This window comes from Haematobia irritans, chromosome 1 (assembly GCF_050003625.1).
Source record: "Haematobia irritans isolate KBUSLIRL chromosome 1, ASM5000362v1, whole genome shotgun sequence".
Classification (NCBI taxonomy): Eukaryota; Metazoa; Arthropoda; class Insecta; order Diptera; family Muscidae; genus Haematobia; species Haematobia irritans.
This window is the reverse complement of record NC_134397.1, coordinates 262,345,686-262,367,619: the sequence shown is the minus strand read 5'-3', so window position 1 is coordinate 262,367,619 and position 21,934 is coordinate 262,345,686. Positions and strand designations below refer to the sequence as shown.

The following is a 21,934-nucleotide window of genomic DNA, read 5'->3' as shown; positions in this document are numbered from 1 at the left end:
CAATAAATTTTTAGTACTTTTTCGTCAACATTATTTATCATATCTGACGCGAACAGACCTACTGTTAGTATCATATGAAATACTCATAATTTATATGCAGACGAATTAAAATAACTTTAGCCACTATATAGTCAAATAATATCAAATGAATAAAATATTAGTTTGTTTTTTTTTTTAATGCTGTGATATATGAAACACCTTTTAGACCAAACAAATATTGCACATGTTTTTCGAATAAATTTCATCACTTCCAATATTTACTGGAACAATCTTATAATTTACGAAGAAGCCTGTTTTAAGCATAATATAAAATATGCTAATTAAAATTTATTTCAATGGAAAAGTGTGAAGAGAAGCCTGCATAAACCAATGCAACGATTGTTTTATGCTATTTAAGAAAAATGTTCAACAATTTCATATCCATAATCTATAAGATTAAATGGAATTTTCGCAAGCAATAAAATTTTTTTCTCCTACATAATATTACAATTTTAATACGAGCTTATTGGCCATGAAAATTAGAAATTGGTGTTATTAAGTTATTGAAAAGAAAATGTCAGATACCAATCTACACAAGTCTGACTATATATATGCTGCATCCCTGGCTAATTGGAATTTCCATAGATCTATACTAAATCTATACTTAAGCTGAAATCAAAAACAACAACAAAATTTTATTTCTATAGACAATTTTGTCAACATTTTATTTCTATATAAAATTTTGACAAAATTTTATTTCTATTGAAAATTTGTCAAAATTTTATTTCTATAGAAAATTTTGTTAAAATTTTATTTCTATAGAAAATTTTGTCACAATTTTACTTCTATAGAAAATTTTGTAAAAATTTCATTTCTATAGAAAATTTTGTCACAATTTTATTTCTATAGAAAATTTTATCAAAATTTTATTTCTATAGAATATTTTATCAAAATTTTATTTCTATAGAAAATTTTCTCAAAATTTTATTTCTATACAAAATTTTGTCAAAATTTTATTTCTATACAAAATTTTGTCAAAATTTAATTTCTATAGAAAATTTTCTCAAAATTTTATTTCTATAGAAAATTTTCTCAAAATTTGATTTCTATAGAAAATTTTCTCAAAATTTGATTTCTATAGAAAATTTTGTCAATATTTTATTTCTATAGAAAATTTTATCAAAATATTATTACTATAGACAATTTTGTCCAAATTTTATTTCTATAGAAAATTTTGTCAATTTGTTTTCTATAGAAAATTCTGTCAAACTTTTATTTCTATAAAAAATTTTGTCAAAATTTTATTTCTATAGGACATTTTGTCAAAATTTTATTTCTATAAAAAATTATGTCAAAATTTTATTTCTATTGAAAATTCTGTCAAAATTTTTTTGCTATAGAAAATTTTGTCAAAATTTTATTTCTATAGAAAATTTTGTCAAAATTTTATTACTATAAAAAATTATGTCAAAATTGTATTTCTATAGAAAATTCTGTCAAAATTTTATTTCTATAGAAAATTTTGTCAACATTTTATTCCTATAGAAAATTTTGTAAAAATTTTATTTCTATAGAAAATTCTGTCAAAATTTCATTTCTACAGAAAATTTGGTCAAAATTTTATTTCTATAGAAAATTTGTCAAAATTTTATTTCTATAGGATCTTTTGTCAAAATTTTATTTTTATAGAAAATTTTGTCAAAATTTTATTTCTACAGAAAATATTGTCAAAATTTTATTTCTATAGAAAATTTTGTAAATCTTTTATTTCTACTATAGAAAACTTTGTCAAAATTTTATTTCTATAGAAAATTTTGTCAAAATTGTATTTGTATAGAAAATTTTGTCAAAATTTTATTTCTATCGAAAATTTTGTCAAAATATTATTTCTATAGAAAATTCTGTCATAATTTTATTTCTATAGAAAATTTCGTCAAAATTGTATTTCTATAGAAAATTTTGACAAAATTTTATTTGTTTAAAAATTGTTGTCAAAATTTTATTTCTATAAAAATTTTTCTCAAACTTTTTTTGCTACAGAAAATTTTATCAAAACTTTATTTCTACAGAAAAATTTCTCAAAATTTTGTTTCTATAGAAAATTCTGTCAAAATTTTATTATTATAGAAAATTTTGTCAAAATTTTATTTCTATAGAAAATTTTGTCAAAATTTTATTTCTTTAGAAAGTTTGTCAAAATTTTATTTCTATAGAAAATTTTGTCAAAATTTTATTTCTATAGAAAATTTTGTCAAAATTTTATTACTATAAAAAATTATGTTAAAATTGTATTTCTATAGAAAATATTGTCAACATTTTATTTCTATAGAAAATTTTGTCAAAATTGTATTACTATAAAAAATTATGTCAAAATTGTATTTCTACAGAAAATTTTGTCAAAATTTTATTTCTATAGAAAATTTTGTCAAAATTTTATTTCTATAGAAAATTGTGTCAACATTTCATTCCTATAGAAAATTTTGTAAACATTTTATTTCTATAGAAAATTCTGTCAAAATTTCATTTCTACAGAAAATTTTGTCAAAATTTTATTTCTATAGAAACTTTTGTCAAAATTTTATTTCTATAGAAAATTTTCTCAAAATTTTATTTCTATAGAAAAATTTCTCAAAATTTTATTTTTATAGAAAATTTTGTCAAAATTTTATTTCTACAGAAAATATTGTCAAAATTTTAGTTCTATAGAAAATTTGTTTAAAAATTTGATTTCTATAGAAAATTTTGTCAAAACGTTATTCCTATAGAAAATTTTGTAAAAATTTTATTCCTATGTAAAAACCTCGTAACAGGGATGTAAGAGTTGTACTAAATTTGGTATATTCCTCTTCCTAAAAGTACACTTGTAGTACCTATGACCTATTGGAAACTTTTGAAATATTCAGTTCGTCTTAAATGTTTGCTCTAGACGTCCCAGCGGCCACTTATAATTATAACTTTGTTGAAAATGATAAATTATCTTGTTCACATTTTTAGGTAATAAATAAATTTCAGTCAAATGGGATAAAATGGGTCCATTAAAAATCTGTAGTTCGGTGTGTAGGGCACACATCTACTCAAACATATTTCAAGAGCATAATGGTACCTTTTCACGGGGGACATGTACCCTTTTTGTCGCAAAAATATTCGAAATTCGTCTGTAAAACTGTTTCTAAATTTTAGTACTTGTGAATAGTTTTCGATTTCCTTGATTGATATAGCAATGAATACTTCTTACAATCACAAATACTGGTTTCATTAACCAACCCCTCTTTGTGCATAATATATGCGAATTGTTATCCAAAATTAAGTACTTAGAAAAGAATTTAATTTCATTCATAAGTAACCATTTCAAGCTTAACTTAATTGTTGACACACTATGCATTAATCACTTGGTGAATTCATTCCGGCACTTGCTTCCAAATTTCAAGTGGATGAGAGACGGACGTCGAGCATTTGTTTTTTTTTTCGGTAGTCAAAAACAAAAATAATTTATTTTGTCATTTTAAGCATTTATTATTACTTAAAAAAAACCAAAGCGAAACCACAGAAATTCCGCAACAAAACAATTTGCAATTTCATGCTCATACTCCCGCATATAATCCAGTATGAAGGTGGTTGGCGGATTGAATAGAGAGTCGAGTCGAGTGCCTACTTACCTAAATGGCTATTCGTATCATCGATCAAACAATTATCGCACGTGTATTGTATTCGAAACCGTTATTCATAAGCAAATAACCAAATAAATATTTTTCGGAAATTTATTTGGAGTTATTTTGCTATTGTTCTGATTACTAGGTGAAAGGAACAAATATTTTGATTTTTTTGTTGTTTGTTAAATAGAAATACCATCTCATTCTTAATTGTATATAAGCATGACGTATTTTAATTGCTGTCATCATATTACAAAAATAAATGAAAAAAAAATAGCAGAAATAAAAACCGATCACACAATATTTATAATTTTGTAATTATACCACAAATATAACAAAGAGAACTAAACGAAAGAAATTTCCTATGCCCTTATTCATATTCACTCAAATATCATTGAATGACACTAAATTTGCAAAGTCCGACACCGATTTCGATCATAGTGTGAACGTAGTATAATTATGTTTCCGAATGAATTTATAAAAAAACAAGTATAAACGGTCGTAAGTTCGGCCAGGCCGAATCTTATGTACCCTCCACCATGGATTGCGTAGAAACTTCTACGAATGACTGTCATCCACAATCGAATTACTTGGGTTGTGGTATCTTAAATCGTTTTCTAAATTGTGAGTTAGTTCTTACGTGGTATACGTTAGACAAAAAAAGTATGTTTAGGTAAGTCTACAAATAATTACGAATCGATATGGACTTTTGCACGGTACGTAGGGAGCCAGAATTGAAATATGGGGGTCGCTTATATGGGGGGCTATATACAATTATTGATATGGACCAATTTTTGTGTGATTGGGGGATCGATTTATCTGAAGGCTATATATAACTATAGACCGATATGGACCTAGTTAGGCATGGTTGTTAACGGCCATATACTAGCACAATGCACCAAATTTCAACTGACTCGGATGAAATTTGCTCCTCCAAGAGGCTCCAAAACCAAATCTCGGGATCGGTTTATATGGGGGCTATATATGATTATGGACTGATATGGACCACTTTTGGCATGGTTGTTAAATATCATATACTACACCCACGTACAAAATTTCAAAAAGATCGGATGAATTTTGCTTCTCCAAAGGCACCGGAGGTCAAATCTGGGGATCGGTTTATATGGGTGCTATATATAATTACGGACTTATATGAACCAATTCCTGCATGGTTATTGGATACCATATACTAACATCACGTACCAAATTTCAACCGAATCGGATGAATTTTGCTCTTCCAAGAGGCTCCGGAGGTCAAATCTGGGGATCGGTTTATATGGGGGCTATATATAATTATGGACCGATTTCGACCAATTTTTGCATGGGAGTTTGAGGCCATATATTAACAACACGTACCAAATTTCAACTGAATCAGATAAATTTTGGTCTTCCAAGAGGCTCCGGAGGTCAAATCTGGTGATCGGTTTATATGGGGGCTATATATAATTATGGACCGATGTGGACCAATTGTTGCATGGATGTTAGAGACCATATGCTAACACCATGTACCGAGTTTTAGCCGGATCGGATGAAATTTGCTTCTCTTAGAGGCCTCGCAAGCCAAATCGGGGGATCGGTTTATATGGGGGCTATATATAATTATGGACCGATGTGGACCAATTTTTGCATGGTTGTTAGAGACCATATACTAACACCATGTACCAAATTTCAGCCGGATCGGACGAAATTTGCTTCTCTTAGAGGCCTCGCAAGCCAAATTTGGGGTCCGTTTATATGGGGGCTATACGTAAAAGTGAACCGATATGGCCCATTTGCAATACCATCTGACCTACATCAATAACAACTACTTGTGCCAAGTTTCAAGTCGATAGCTTATTTCGTTCGGAAATTATCGTGATTTCAACAGACGGACGGACGGACGGACATGCTCACATCGACTCAGAATTTCACCACGACCCAGAATATATATACTTTATGGGGTCTTATAGCAATATTTCGATGTGTTACAAACGGAATGACAAATGAGGGTATAAAAACTACAGCAAAATAAAGGATGATTTTTTAACTATTATTTTTTGGCAACACTGGTTTAAACAGCTGACTCACATTTCGTGTTTTCTTTCACTGTCAAACATCTTCAGTTTGGTATATAATGATTTCATGCATTTTTCTGAATTTCACGTGTTTCTTTTTTTAATTTCCTAAAAAATCACCCTTTATTTTCAATTAAGAAATTGATTGAAGTTGAAAACGTAATTAATAAAAGAATTACCTGGTAAAATTAACTTTTTCGTCAAAGTAAAATATAAAGTCAATTATGAAAATGATTGAACATGTTTAAATTTTAATTAAAATAGCAATTATCCCAATTAACAGGTTAATTAATTAAAAAAAATCCAATTTAAATAATAATTGAAAATTTTATTCGGAAAAAATTAGGTTGAATTCAAATCTACAGGAAAATCGAATTATAATTATAAACGGACAATTCATAAGAAAATATAAAATCTTCTAAAATTACAAGAAAATGATTTTATCTAATGGAAAAATAATTGTAAACAAATAAATAACAATAACATATTGACCAATCAATTATTGTTGATTTCCCTGGGGTAGCGTCCGGAAACTCATTATCAAGCCAAGTTTTTGCTTCCACCGTATTTTTCCCCTTCAGAAAACAGTATTTTATCAAAACACGAAATTCCTTTTTTTCCATTTTTTTCACAATAACAAAAGTTGCTTCACAAAAGACGCTCTATCTCACAAACTAATTGACTTACAGACGTCAAATTTTCACACGAATCATTTGAAGGTTGGTACTAGCGACGCCATCTATGTGTCAGACCGGGGACTTATCAGTCAGCCTGTTATATATAAACCGATGTGGACCAATTTTGGCATGGTTGTTAGAGAGCATATACTAAACCAATATACAAAATTTCAACTGAATCGGATGAAATTTGCTCGTCCAAGAGTCTTCGAAGGTCAAATCTGGGGTTTATATAGGGGCTATATATAATTATGGAGCGAAATGGACCCCCATCCTATGGTGGAGACTATACAAATTTTAAAGGTTAATCGGATAATAGAAAATAAATCCCCTACATTTATATCTCTCATATTTAAATATATGGATCTTATTTCTCCCTCCCAAACTAACAGTAATGATGGTGACATTTCTGAGTGTTTCAAAGCTTCTCTAAGTGGTTCACTGCACAGAAAAAAATTTCACAAAAATTTTTCCAATTAAAATCTTAATTGAGTTTTAAAAAATATTCAATTAAAAATTTAATTGATTTAACACATTTTTTAATTGAAACAAAAATCAATCACACAAATTAATAGTATCAATTAATTTTTTAATTGGATCAATTAATTTTTTAATTGCCTGTCAATTAATTTTTTAATTGGATCAATTAATTTTTTAATTGACTGTCAATTAATTTTTTAATTGATACTATCATTTCTGTGATTGAAGACATTTCAATTAAAAAATTAATTGGATCAATTAATTTCGTGATTGAATCAGAAAAAATTTTTTTTGTGTGTGTAATGTGGAACGCCGTTCGGACTCGGCTACAAAAAGGAGGTCCCTTGTCATTGAGCTTAACATGGAATCGGGCAGCACGGGCAGTGATAAGAAAGAAGTTCACCACTGTGGTATCACAAGTGAGCCTGATACATCGGACTGACACCTAACCTAACGTATCTTATGGTGATTTCGATTGGTAAAAAATATGTTGCCTATTTTAAACCTTACCCCCATAAATCAAAAATGTTTTTCGATTGGAAAATTCAGTGCAGCCTACCCAAAATGTGCACGTTCGATTGACGAGGTGTTACCCATCGCAAGAGCAAAAGTGCAACCCATGTTACACCGTAGCTGGTCTACGGTGCAGATGGTTACACTTTCAATCAGATGCTGAAGACGCTTTTATTCTTCGACCTAAATAATAGCGTTGTTGCAAATACAAAAGACAGTGCGTGACGCGTGTATTGTGGTTGCTTTACAATTTCTTCAACACAGCTGATTAATTTACCAAGAAGAAGCATATCAATTGTTTAGTGCCGCCACAACAAAATTCGATATTAAATATATCAAATTATTTTTGTATTAATTTTTTGTTTTTCAAATTTCTTTTAATTTACTCTTATATTCCCTTGTTGTATGTTTTTGTTGGTAAAATTGAAATAAACCAATTGCTATTACTCAAAATATATAAAGAATTCCGAAAAATTCGGAATCACGGAATTTATAATACTTCATCCCGAATGACACCTCTAGTCACATTTGCTCTGTGGATTTGACCATCCCACTATGGGGCCAACGACCGGATTTTGAGGCAAAAACTACAAAAATGCACTTATCGGTTTAAAATTTGGAACACATGTTGTGCATAACGTCAGAAGAGCTCATAGAAATTTTCAGATCGATCCGCCCACTGACACGCCCACTGAAACCTTTAATATTTATAACCTGCACTAGACTGTGGTTTTGTATTCAATGTCTAGGTCGCAATTTTAGACCAATTGACGTTAAATTTTGCACACGTATTTGTATTGGGTCAGGATAGAGCTCTATTGATTTTGGAGGAAATCGGTTGAGATTTAGATCTAGCTCCCATATATATCTTACGCCCGGTACGCACATGAAAGGCTCAAGAAGCCATACACTGAAAAAAAGCATGCCCGGATCCAAAGATTTTGTCTTTACTTTAAAAATTTTGGTATTGATTCCGAGCCAAAGACGCGGAGAGTACAAGTAAGGATAATTTTAAGACACAATTCTCTTTTAAATTAGGGTTTTGTATACTTGCTTCCAGGAAGCAAATTTTAATTTTTCGCTTTTCCACCTTTTTTTCGTCGTATGCTATTAAAGTCCTTTAAAAACGAGTTAACGACAACTGTATTTTCCTAATTAAGACTCGACTTTCAGTATAAATTATCCTATGTTTCAAGTAAAAAACGTCTTTAAAATAAAGTGTTGAAAAACATGTCCTATATTTGAACGATTTTTTACTTTGTAGTCAAGATGCAAAAAGACAACAAATTTAAAGACAATTTCATTAAATATAAAGAATTTTTCTGAATTATTAAAGTCAAATTGACCTTAGCCCAAACATTTTTTCTTTCATGTTATGATACCCATTTTTAAGTGAAATCACTTAATTATAAGGACAATACGACTTCTGTGAAAAGTTTATCGACTTTTGGACAAGGAAAAAAACTTTATATTAGAGAAATGCGTCTTCTATGCTAAGCAAAATTTATATTCGTATTTTAAAGACATGAAATCTTTGACCCCACGACAATATTTTTTTCAGTGTAGTTTCATCCCAATTTTCTTCAAATTTTGCACAAAGGGTAAAATTGATAATATTTGCAAGCGTGCTAAATTTGGTTGAAATCGGTTCAGATTTAGATATAGCTCCCATATATATGCTTCGTCCGATTTACACAAATGTTACCACAGAGACCAAAGTTTTACTGCGATTTACGTGAAATTTTGCACAGGGAGCAGAATTAACCCTCTAATGTCCATTTAAAACGGAAGCTTTTAGTAAAACACAGGGAGCCAGCGTGGTGCAATGGTTAGCATGCCCGCCTTGCATACACAAGGTCGTGGGTTCGATTCCTGCTTCGACCGAACACCAAAAAGTTTTTCAGCGGTGGATTATCCAACCTCAGTAATGCTGGCGACATTTCTGAGGGTTTCAAAGCTTCTGTAAGTGGTTTCACTGCAATGTGGAACGTCGTTCGGACTCGGCTATAAAAAGGAGGTCCCTTGTCATTGAGCTTAACATGGAATCGGGCAGCACTTAGTGATAAGAGAGAAGTTCACAAATGTGGTATCACAATGGACTGAATAGTCTAAGAAAGACTGATACATCGGGCTGCCACCTAACCCAATTTTACGCTATAAATTTGTCTTGCTTAGTTCTCTTGTTTTTGTGTCGTTAACATTGAAAATGTAATCAGCTGGCAAAAAAATTGGGGCATTAGAGGGTTAACATTCTAGCAATACATGCCAAAATTGGCATGTATTGGCCCCAGAGGCCAGAGTTTTGCGTTAATTTGCTTCAAATTGCACACAAAGATGGCTCTATTGAAAAGACCTCTTATTCTGTGAGACCTCGAGTACTTCTTTGCATGATCAAGTCTTTATTATAACATTTATTTCAATTTAGTGAAGCATTTCCCGCAAATACCCAATGAGACGCATCTGCTCTTGGTGTTTCTTCCATATTTTTTTGACTCGAGCGAATTTTGCATTTCTTGAAAATTTGGAATACGACACCAACCAAAAGATTTCCGACGTTTTTGCAGTCAAAATATTACGAGTTCAATTTTTTTATTTTTAGAAACACTGATTTTTTTAAATTTTTTCATTATGAGCCGGACGCTGCCGGAATTAAACTTAAAACCACATGAAAGTACACACAATAACCTTTCTTTCCATACCAAAATGTCGGTGAATACACGTGAATACAGAAAGTACCATTCCACGAAACACAAACATTACATGAAAATTATAAAACAAAAACTTACCACTTTAACACAACACATTTCTTTTCGCACAAACACAAACGAATTTTTAATATTTTTTATATTATTTTACGTACTTGTAGTACTATTCTCCATTTTATATAATGTAGATTCGCTTATTAGTTTATTTTTTACAGCCAATTTTCTACAATGTGTTTTTTTGACAAGCGATTCAAAATGTAAACTATCTAAAAACAGCCTACTTTGCCAGCTTGCTTTAAAAGCAATGAGTTGCCATATGTTTCTAATATTTTGTATTTCGAGCTACTGGGATGTCTGAAACAGAATGACGTTATCAGTTTTTCCAATTTAAACTACCGCAGAATCCGGTCATTTGCCCCATTGTGCACCCTTTAGATGACTGAATAGAAAAACCAATGCAGCTAATCCATCCGAAAGTATAATGGAATAATGATTGGATTATCTACAATGATTATTCCTCCGCATCGGTGAAATGACAATTGTTCGGGAAATGTAAACTCAGTCAACCATGAAACGAACAACGATACTACCACAATCAAAGTGAAATACCGAATTCTGATTTAAAACAAAACTAAAATTGAAAACGGAAGATAGGTGAATTTATTACATTAACATTTTGTCTGGTTAACGAAAAACTATCATAAAATGTAAATTATACACCCAAAGAAAAAATACATTCCTCCGGAACTTAATGTAACATAGCAAATAAAGCCTAATTTGCAACAACCGATTGTCTTTAATCTTTTTTTGTTTTTAAAGAAAAACTTTGTTTGCCTAAACTTTAGTTCCCCACAAAAGAAAACTCTTTCTTGAATGTATACAGATTTAAGTTAAGTTCCTAACTGCTATATAGAATGTACAGACAAGATGACTGATATGACCATCATAATGCGGTTTAAAAGTTCGTTAGCTAACGTAGCACTAACTGAGCTTCATGATAATGGGGGTTAGTGTTTTTAGTTTGATTGTTTGAAACAAATTTTTAGTTAGAAGTTAAAAAATAAATGACTTTGTCTTCCGAGTTTGATTAAAAATTTAATTGTATCAATTAATTGTTTAATTAAAAACTTTAACATTTTCAATCATTGACTTAATTAATTTAATATTTATATCTTGATTAAAAATGTTATCAATTAATTTATTAATAGAAAAAAATTTCCAACTTCAATCAACTTTTTAATTGGAAATATTTTGGTTATATTTTTTTCTGTGTATGTTCTTGAGTAAACAGTATTTTTTTGAAAATTTCTTCCCAGCACATTTTTAATCAAAAATATTTTTAAAAAATATATTCTGCTTATAACCTTTTTTCGTAAGTGGCAAAGCGTCATATAGTCCCAAAGTGTCTCTTTCTCTATTGTTTTAATGTTAATTTGAATTATAAACTCTTTATTATTTATTTTTTAATTGTACCCTTAAACTTTATATTATTTATTTTTTCAATACTATCAAATTAATTTGCTGTTCTAAACGTAATTTCTTAAAATTATTATTGCTTTGTATGCTAAATACAAAACAACTTCGAAATTCTTTGCAGGATTTACCATGTGAATGCAACCAAGTCACGTGAGAATATCTGAATACACATTTATAAAATTAATTCAAGCTACTGGTAGTTAGTGAAACGGATTCAAATTCAAAACTTGTGACCAAACTTAATGTTGATCTTGATATTTGTCACGTGAGAATGACAGAATAAAATCAACATAAAAGAAATGTGATCTGATGCCATCGAAATCAGGAATACAGAACATTTTGCTTATGAATAAAAAATAAAGCTATCATCGTTAACATTCGATTATGTTTTTTTCGAAAAAAGTAAATTAAATGACAGGGAATTCAAGCCTAACGGTTAAGATCAAGTTTAGCCAGTGATTTGAAAAATAATTCTTTAAAAAAAGAACAAAATTATAAAATGTTTTAAAATTTTTATTATAACTTGAAGGTGAATGATCCAAAAAGTTTTTTTTTAATTAATTATTAATAACGGCGTATGTTATAGACCAGAGATAATTTTTATTTACATAAAATACACTCAAACAAAAATTTCTTCTAATAATGGTAAACACCGACTGAATTACTGCTGTTTTGATTTAAACAGCGACCCATCTGCAAATTTTGCAATGACAAACCTATTGATATACAGGGTGGCTGATATGTATTATTATTGATTAGCAGCTTATAAAAGCATTTTGATATATTGCATTCAGAAACAAAATTACTCATCATACTGGCAGTGTTGCATCGCGTCCAAAAAGTAGACAAAAACGGTAACAACAGCGAAAAGTGAAGACCAGACGTGATCGAAATTCACGCTACCAAATCTACCAAAATCTGAAGAAAAGTTTACCACAAATCTACCAAATTTAAAAAGTCTTACGTTAAGCTTGTTTATTTGTAGTTGGTATGAAAAAAATGTTTTTTCTTCGAATGGATATATATGATCCCTCCTATTAGCTACAATTTTTAATTGTAAATGTCGAGTCGAATTTTAAATAAAGTCACGTTACTACTTCTACAAAAAGTGAGAACTTTATAGAAAATTTTGTCAAAATTTATTTTTTACAAAACTTTTTCAAAATTTTATTTTTCTAAAAATTTTTCTAAAATTTTATTTCTATAGAAATTTTTGTCAAAATTTTATTTCTATAGAAAGTTTTGTAAAAATTTATTTCTATGGAAAATTTTGTAAAAATTTTATTTCTATGGAAAATCTAGTCAAAATTTTATTTCTATAGAAAATTTTGTCAAAATTTTATTTCTATAGAAAATTTTGTCAAAATTTTATTTCTATAGAAAAATTGGTCAAAATTTTATTTCTATAGAAAATGTTCTCAAAAATTTATTTCAATATTTTGTCAAAATTTTATTTCTATAGAAAATTTTGTCAAAATTTTATTTCTATAGAAATTTATTCAAAATTTTATTTCTATAGAAAATTTTGTCAAAATTTTAGTTCTATAGAAAATTTTGTCAACATTTAATTTTTTAAAAAAAATTTTGTCAAAATTTTATTTCTTTAGAAAATTTTGTCAAAATTTTATTTCTTTAGAAAATTTTGTCAAAATTTTATTTCTTTAGAAAATTTTGTCAAAATTTTATTTCTACAAAAATGTTCTCAAAATTTTATTTCTATTGAAAATTTTGTCAAAATTTTATTTTTCTAAAAATTTTTCTAAAATTTTATTTCAATAGAAAATTTTGTCAAAAATTTATTTCTATAGAAAATTTTGTCATCATTTTATTTCTATAGAAGATTTTGTCAAAATTTTATTTCTATAGAAAATATTGTCATCATTTTGTTTTAAAGAAAATTTTCTCAAAATTTTATTTGTATAAAAAATTTTGTCAAAATTTTATTTCTATGGAAAATTTTGTTAAAACTTTATTTCCATGGAACATTTTGTCAAAGTTTTATTTTTATAGAAAACTTTGTCAAAAATTTTATTTCAATAGTAAATTTTTTCAAAATTTTATTTTTATAGAAAATTTTGTCAAAATTTTATTTCTATAGAAAATTTTGTCAACATTTTGTTTTTATAGAAAATTTTCTCCAAATTTTATTTCTATAAAATATTTTGTCAACATTTTATTTGTATAAAAATTTTTGTCAAAATTTTATTTCTGTGGAAAATTTTGCCAAAATTTATTTTCTGTGGAAAATTTTGTCAAAATTTTATTTCTTTAGAAAATTTTCTCAAAATTTTATTTCTATAGAAAATTTTCTCAAAATTTTATTTCAATAAAATATTTTGTCAAAATTTTATTTCTCTAAAAAATTTTGTCAAAATTTTATTTCTATAAAAAATTTTGTCAAAATTTTATTCTTATGGAAAATTTTGCCAAAATTTTATTTCTACGGAAAATTATGTAAAAATTTTATTTCTATAGAAATAAAATTTTGTCAAAATGATATTTCTATAGAAAATTTTGTGAACATTTTGTTTTTAAAGAAAATTTTCTCAAAATTTTATTTCTATAAAATATTTTGTCAAAATTCTATTTGTATACAAAATTTTGTCAAAATTTTATTTCTATGGAAAATGTTGTCAAAATTTTATTTCTATGGAAAATTTTGTCAAAATTTTATTTCTATGGAAAATTTGTCAAAGTTTTATTTCTATAGAAAACTTTGCCAAAAATTTTATTTCAATAGAAAATTTTGTCAAAATTTTATTTCTATAGAAAATTTTGTTAAAATTTTATTTCTATAGAAAATATTGTCAAAATTTTATTTCTATAGAAAATTTTGTCAACATTTTGTTTTTGTAGAAAATTTTCTCAAAATTAAACTATTTTATCAAAATTTTATTTGTATAAAAAATTTTCTCAAAATTTTATTTCTATGGAATATTTTGTCAACATTTTATTTCTATGGGAAAGTTTGTCAAAATTTTATTTCTATGGAAAATTTTGTCAAAATTTTATTTCTATAGAAAATTTTGTCAAAATTTTATTTCTATAGAAAATTTTGTGAAAATTTTATTTCTATAGAAAATTTTGTCAAAATTTTATTTTGCCAAAATTTATTTTCTGTGGAAAATTTTGTCAAAATTTTATTTCTTTAGAAAATTTTCTCAAAATTTTATTTCTATAGAAAATTTTCTCAAAATTTTATTTCTCTAAAATATTTTTTCAAAATTTTATTTCTCTAAAAAATTTTGTCAAAATTTTATTTCTATAAAAAATTTTGTCAAAATTTTATTCCTATGGAAAATTTTGCCAAAATTTTATTTCTATGGAAAATTTTGTAAAAATTTTATTTCTATAGAAATAAAATTTTGTCAAAATGATATTTCTATAGAAAATTTTGTGAACATTTTGTTTTTAAAGAAAATTTTCTCAAAATTTTATTTCTATAAAATATTTTGACAAAATTTTGTATACAAATAGAATTTTGACAAAATATTTTATAGAAATAAAATTTTGAGAAAATTTTCTTTAAAAACAAAATGTTCACAAAATTTTCTATAGAAATATCATTTTTATAGAAATAAAATTTTTACAAAATTTTCCATAGAAATAAAATTTTGGCAAAATTTTCCATAGGAATAAAATTTTGACAAAATTTTTTATAGAAATAAAATTTTGTCAAAATGATATTTCTATAGAAAATTTTGTGAACATTTTGTTTTTAAAGAAAATTTTCTCAAAATTTTATTTCTATAAAATATTTTGTCAAAATTCTATTTGTATACAAAATTTTGTCAAAATTTTATTTCTATGGAAAATGTTGTCAAAATTTTATTTCTATGGAAAATTTTGTCAAAATTTTATTTCTATGGAAAATTTGTCAAAGTTTTATTTCTATAGAAAACTTTGCCAAAAATTTTATTTCAATAGAAAATTTTGTCAAAATTTTATTTCTATAGAAAATTTTGTTAAAATTTTATTTCTATAGAAAATATTGTCAAAATTTTATTTCTATAGAAAATTTTGTCAACATTTTGTTTTTGTAGAAAATTTTCTCAAAATTAAACTATTTTATCAAAATTTTATTTGTATAAAAAATTTTCTCAAAATTTTATTTCTATGGAATATTTTGTCAACATTTTATTTCTATGGGAAAGTTTGTCAAAATTTTATTTCTATGGAAAATTTTGTCAAAATTTTATTTCTATAGAAAATTTTGTCAAAATTTTATTTCTATAGAAAATTTTGTGAAAATTTTATTTCTATAGAAAATTTTGTCAAAATTTTATTTTGCCAAAATTTATTTTCTGTGGAAAATTTTGTCAAAATTTTATTTCTTTAGAAAATTTTCTCAAAATTTTATTTCTATAGAAAATTTTCTCAAAATTTTATTTCTCTAAAATATTTTTTCAAAATTTTATTTCTCTAAAAAATTTTGTCAAAATTTTATTTCTATAAAAAATTTTGTCAAAATTTTATTCCTATGGAAAATTTTGCCAAAATTTTATTTCTATGGAAAATTTTGTAAAAATTTTATTTCTATAGAAATAAAATTTTGTCAAAATGATATTTCTATAGAAAATTTTGTGAACATTTTGTTTTTAAAGAAAATTTTCTCAAAATTTTATTTCTATAAAATATTTTGACAAAATTTTGTATACAAATAGAATTTTGACAAAATATTTTATAGAAATAAAATTTTGAGAAAATTTTCTTTAAAAACAAAATGTTCACAAAATTTTCTATAGAAATATCATTTTTATAGAAATAAAATTTTTACAAAATTTTCCATAGAAATAAAATTTTGGCAAAATTTTCCATAGGAATAAAATTTTGACAAAATTTTTTATAGAAATAAAATTTTGACAAAATTTTTTAGAGAATTTCTATGGAAAATGTTGTCAAAATTTTATTTCTATGGAAAATTTTGTCAAAATTTTATTTCTATGGAAAATTTTGTCAACATTTTGTTTTTATAGAAAATTTTCTCAAAATTAAACTATTTTATCAAAATTTTATTTGTATAAAAAATTTTGTCAAAATTTTATTTCTATGGAATATTTTGTCAACATTTTATTTCTATTGGAAAATTTGTCAAAATTTTATTTCTATGGAAAATTTTGTCAAAATTTTATTTCTATAGAAAATTTTGTCAAAATTTTATTTCTATAGAAAACTTTGCCAAAAATTTTATTTCAATAGAAAATTTTGTCAAAATTTTATTTCTATAGAAAATTTTGTTAAAATTTTATTTCTATAGAAAATATTGTCACAATTTTATTTCTATAGAAAATTTTGTCAACATTTTGTTTTTATAGAAAATTTTCTCAAAATTAAACTATTTTATCAAAATTTTATTTGTATAAAAAATTTTGTCAAAATTTTATTTCTATGGAATATTTTGTCAACATTTTATTTCTATTGGAAAATTTGTCAAAATTTTATTTCTATGGAAAATTTTGTCAAAATTTTATTTCTATAGAAAATTTTGTCAAAATTTTATTTCTATAGAAAATTTTGTGAAAATTTTATTTCTATAATATATTTTGTCAAAATTTTATTTTTATAGAAATAAAATTTTGTCAAAATGATATTTCAATAGAAAATTGTGTAAACATTTTGTTTTTAAAGAAAATTTTCTCAAAATTTTATTTCTATAAAATATTTTGTCAAAATTCTATTTGTATACAAAATTTTGTCGAAATTTTATTTCTATGGAAAATGTTGTCAAAATTTTATTTCTATGGAAAATTTTGTCAAAATTTTATTTCTATGGAAAATTTTGTCAAAGTTTTATTTCTATAGAAAACTTTGCCAAAAATTTTATTTCAATAGAAAATTTTTTCAAAATTTTATTTCTATAGAAAATTTTGTTAAAATTTTATTTCTATAGAAAATATTGTCAAAATTTTATTTCTATAGAAAATTTTGTCAACATTTTTTATAGAAAATTTTCCCAAAATTAAACTATTTTATCAAAATTTTATTTCTATGGAATATTTTGTCAACATTTTATTTCTATGGGAAAGTTTGTCAAAATTTTATTTCTATGGGAAAGTTTGTCAAAATTTTATTTCTATGGAAAATTTTGTCAAAATTTTATTTCTATAGAAAATTTTGTCAAAATTTTATTTCTATAGAAAATTTTGTGAAAATTTTATTTCTATAGAAAATTTTGTCAAAATTGTATTTCTTGAGAAAATGTTGTCAAAATTTTATTTCTATAGAAAATTTTGTCAAAAGTTAATTTCTATAGGAAATTTGGCAAAATTTTATTTCTATAGAAAATGTTGTAAACATTTTATTTTAAATCGTTTTAAAACCGAGTAGAACCCAATATTGTTCATTATTTAACTCTTGTCGACAAATAATCGATAACTTAAATAAATTTCAATCTCTTCCAACCTATATCGAATTTTGAAATTACATTCCTGGAATTACCCAACAAAACTAGAATAAAATTTACATATCGCAAGTACTATTCATCAACAACATTCCTCAGCTGGAGATTTATGTATTTTTCGTCTCAATTACCTATTTTTCTATTCTAAACAGAGATGAACGTGAACATATAGAGCAAATATAAAATATATATTTTATTTTTTCATTTTCCAGAAAGTACACTAGGGCTAATTTATTCTATTGATGGAAAGGCATCCCAGTTATTTACGTCAGTCTTTTGAATATCAATTGATTGAGTTTCAAAAAAAAAATCCTGAAATGTGTTTATCATTGAAATCACAAAATTATTTTATAATAGTAGTGAAAAAATGTTGATCAATAAAACAAATGTTATTAACCTTTGTTGCTAATAATTGTTAATTTAATCGAAATAATAATTGATATAATATTATAATTAAAATGTAAACATTTTCAATTTTATTCTTAACTGACTTTTTTAATTTGATTAAAAATTTAATTGATTACGTTTTCATTTTTCAACAATAAACTTTTTAATTGGAAATATTTTGGTGATATTTTCTCTGTGTATGTATCAGCAGATAACATCCATCAGCTATTAATTTTATTTTTAAGTGTAGACAGCTTTAGCAATTTAGGCCCTACAATCACTGTAACAAAGCCCTAAATTATCGCCTTGGCTAAACCAAATTAATCTCTTACATTGTTTGTAACCTGTCCATGGATGTAACACTTAAAAAACACATCCCAAAACGGTTCTAGCAAATCACACCATAAGAAATGGGGATGTTTTCAATTAATCCTTAAAACAAAAACCAGGTAGTAAAGCAGCGAAGATAATTCTCGATAGTTCTCCAAAGAGACACTTGTATAGATTACGTCCAACAAAATGATCCCTAAAGAAAAGTAACCTTTTACTGGTTATTGGTACCTGTTTAAAAGTGATTTTGGTTTCTATTCCCAGCTCACTGAAAATGATCAGTTTAGTTTGAAGACTTAAAGATAAAGGTTGTTACCAAAAAACATTCTCGTCTTCCCCCCAGCGGAAAGATATTAAGATTTTCAAGATGAATTGTGTTTTTCAAAATGATGGTATATTACAAACGTTTATAAATTATTTGAATTATACAAATTATTTTATTTTTATATCGTTTCAGTGACCGATGATGGAAAGAAAATCATACCCCCAATGACACCAATATCATGTGCAAAATCATGGCTTCAAGAAAGATCTCGCAAGACATTTAAAAAGAAAATTCTACACAAACGTTTACCAATCACCAGATGGCTGCCGCGCTACAATAGTGAAGATGCTGTGGGTGATTTGGTGGCTGGCATAACGGTGGGATTAACTGTGATACCCCAAGCTTTGGCCTATTCAGGAATAGCCGGATTACCAGCTGCTGTAAGACTAAATTCTAAATTAACTTAAATGCGATATTTTAAATTGTTCCCTTTCCATTTTCAGTATGGCCTTTATGGTTCCTTTCTGGGTTGCTTTGTTTACATATTTCTGGGCAGTTGTAAAGATGTTCCCGTTGGTCCTTCTGCTATTGTTGCCCTACTTACCTTCCAAGTTGCTCGTGGATCATGGCAAAAATCAGTGCTCTTATGTTTACTATGTGGTATTGTTGAATTGCTGATGGGGCTATTTGGTTTAGGATTTCTACTAGATTTTGTCTCAGGACCAGTTTCTTCGGGTTTTACATCTGCCGTATCCCTAATCATCTTGACTTCACAAGTTAAGAATATTTTAGGTATATCGGCGAAAGGTACAACATTTGTTGAAATATGGACACAAATTATACGCAATATAAAAGATGTGAAAGCACCCGATACCATATTGGGCATTACATGTATTGTGGTTTTGCTGATAATGAGGGTAAGTTGAGAAAATTTTTTAAATTTTTTGTTTTACATTTTTATACCCACCACCATAGAATGGTGACGGGGGTATAATAAGTTTGTCATTCCGTTTGTAACACATCGAAATATCGATTTCCGACTATATAATGTATATATATTCTTGATAAGGGAGAAATTCTAAGACGATATAACGATGTCCGTCTGTCTGTCTGTCTGTCTGTCTGTCTGTTGTAATCACGCTACAGTCTTCAATAATGAAGCAATCGTACAGAAATTTTGCACAAACTCGTCTTTTGTCTGCAGGCAGGTCAAGTTCGAAGATGGGCTATATCGGTCCAGGTTTTGATATAGTCCCCATATAAACCGACCTCCCGATTTGGGGTCTTGGGCTTATAGAAATCGTAGTTTTTATCCAATTTGCCTGAAATTTGAAACCTAGAGGTATTTTATGACCATAAAGAGGTGTGCCAAAAATGGTGATTATCGGTCCATGTTTTGGTATAGCCCCCATATAGACCGATCTCCCGATTTTACTTCTTGGGCTTATAGAAACCGCAGTTTTTATTCAATTTACCTGAAATTGGAAATCTAGAGGTATTGTAGGACCACAAATACGTGTGCCAAAAACTGTGAGTATCGGTCCATGTTTTGGTATGGTCCCCATATAAAACGACCTCCCGATTTGGGGTCTTGGGCTTATAGAAACCGTAGTTTTTATCCAATTTGTCTGAAATTGGAAATCTAGAGGTATTTTAGGACCATAAAGAGGTGTGCCGAAAATGGTGAGTATCGGTCCATATTTTGGTATAGCCCCCATATAGACCGATTTCAAGATTTTACTTCTTGGGCTTCTAGAATCCGAAGTTTTTATCCTATTTGCCTGAAATTGGAAATCTAGAGGTATTTTCGGGTCATAAAGAGGTGTGCCGAAAACGGTGAGTATCGGTCCACATTTTAGTATAGCCCCCATAAGAACGATCTCCCGATTTAACTCCTAGGGTTTCTAGAAACCGTAGTTTTTATCTGATTTGCCTGAAATTGTAAATATTCTGGTATTTTAGGCTCACAAAAACGTGTATCGGATTAAGTTTTTATCGATCCATTTGGTAATGCCACCATATAGACCGACTTCACTTCTTGAGGGTGTAGAAGGCGCACTGATCATGAAAATTGCTTGAAACTCAATGTAAAATTTCCAGATTTTACTTCTACAGATTTAAGATTTCAAATCAAGACTTTATTTTATAATTTTCTTGCACACTTACAAGAGATGTTAATGATTCCTCTAAAACTCAAACAAAAATGGTTCTTATAAATCCAGAATCTGATATAGTCCTCATAGGTGAAATCTTAAAATTTATCTTCGGGAAGTGTCCTCAAGTCCTCAAGCCCTCCTGAAATTTCAAAGGAAACCCTAATATTTGGTTCATGGTGGTGGGTATTTAAGATTCGGCCCGGCCGAACTTAGTGCTGTATATACTTGTTATTAAATCAATTTTACAATGGAAAATATTTAAATGCTAATCAATGCAACGAATTCATTTCAATTATACTCCATTCAACTAAATTCAATTCCATTTTTACGCGTACTACATGCTACAACTCTGTATTCCGATAATGCAGTTCATGTATTTCGTATAGCCCAGGATACACTTATTTTATCCTGGTATAGCCTGGTATGCAGCTCTAGCGGAATTTTCGTTACACAGTTTTGTCATGTATTTCTTATGGGAGCAAAATGGAAACAATCGAAAACAATGCCTCACGAAATTTTCGCTATGCACCGTGCAGACTATAAGTTTATCTGGACGACAGTGATCGTGTCGAACTTATCTCATATATTGGCCACATTATAAATTAAGTCCGAAGGCATAATCGATACTGCTGCATGTTTATGGAATCGATAACAGATTTACCGATTATTTAGTCATCGCCGACAATTCGTATCGATTGGACACACTGTAAGATTCTTTACAAACACAGACATTCCGTCCGGAAAAACTTATAGTCTAAAGGACGCATTAGAAGAAATGTAAACAATCGATACCATCACCTACCCAAAATGTTCTTAGTAAAGTAACTGAAATTTCATTAGAGATGCACACCGAGTATTCTAT

General features: G+C 27.2%; 1 protein-coding gene across 2 annotated transcripts in view; it reads left to right on the top strand.

Moving 5' to 3' along the window:
- Positions 1-21,934, top strand: part of Esp (Epidermal stripes and patches) — a 46,916-nt gene that overhangs the window by 17,747 nt on the left and 7,235 nt on the right. The window contains exons 1-3 of one of the 2 annotated variants that reach the window (XM_075291734.1): positions 18,906-19,043; positions 19,109-19,356; positions 19,420-19,833. In XM_075291734.1, the coding sequence (XP_075147849.1) occupies positions 19,019-19,043; positions 19,109-19,356; positions 19,420-19,833 (687 nt within the window). In that variant the 5' untranslated portion in view covers positions 18,906-19,018. Of the gene's footprint in view, positions 1-18,905; positions 19,044-19,108; positions 19,357-19,419; positions 19,834-21,934 lie in introns of those variants that run through there. The other variant, XM_075291725.1, reaches the window with a different exon arrangement.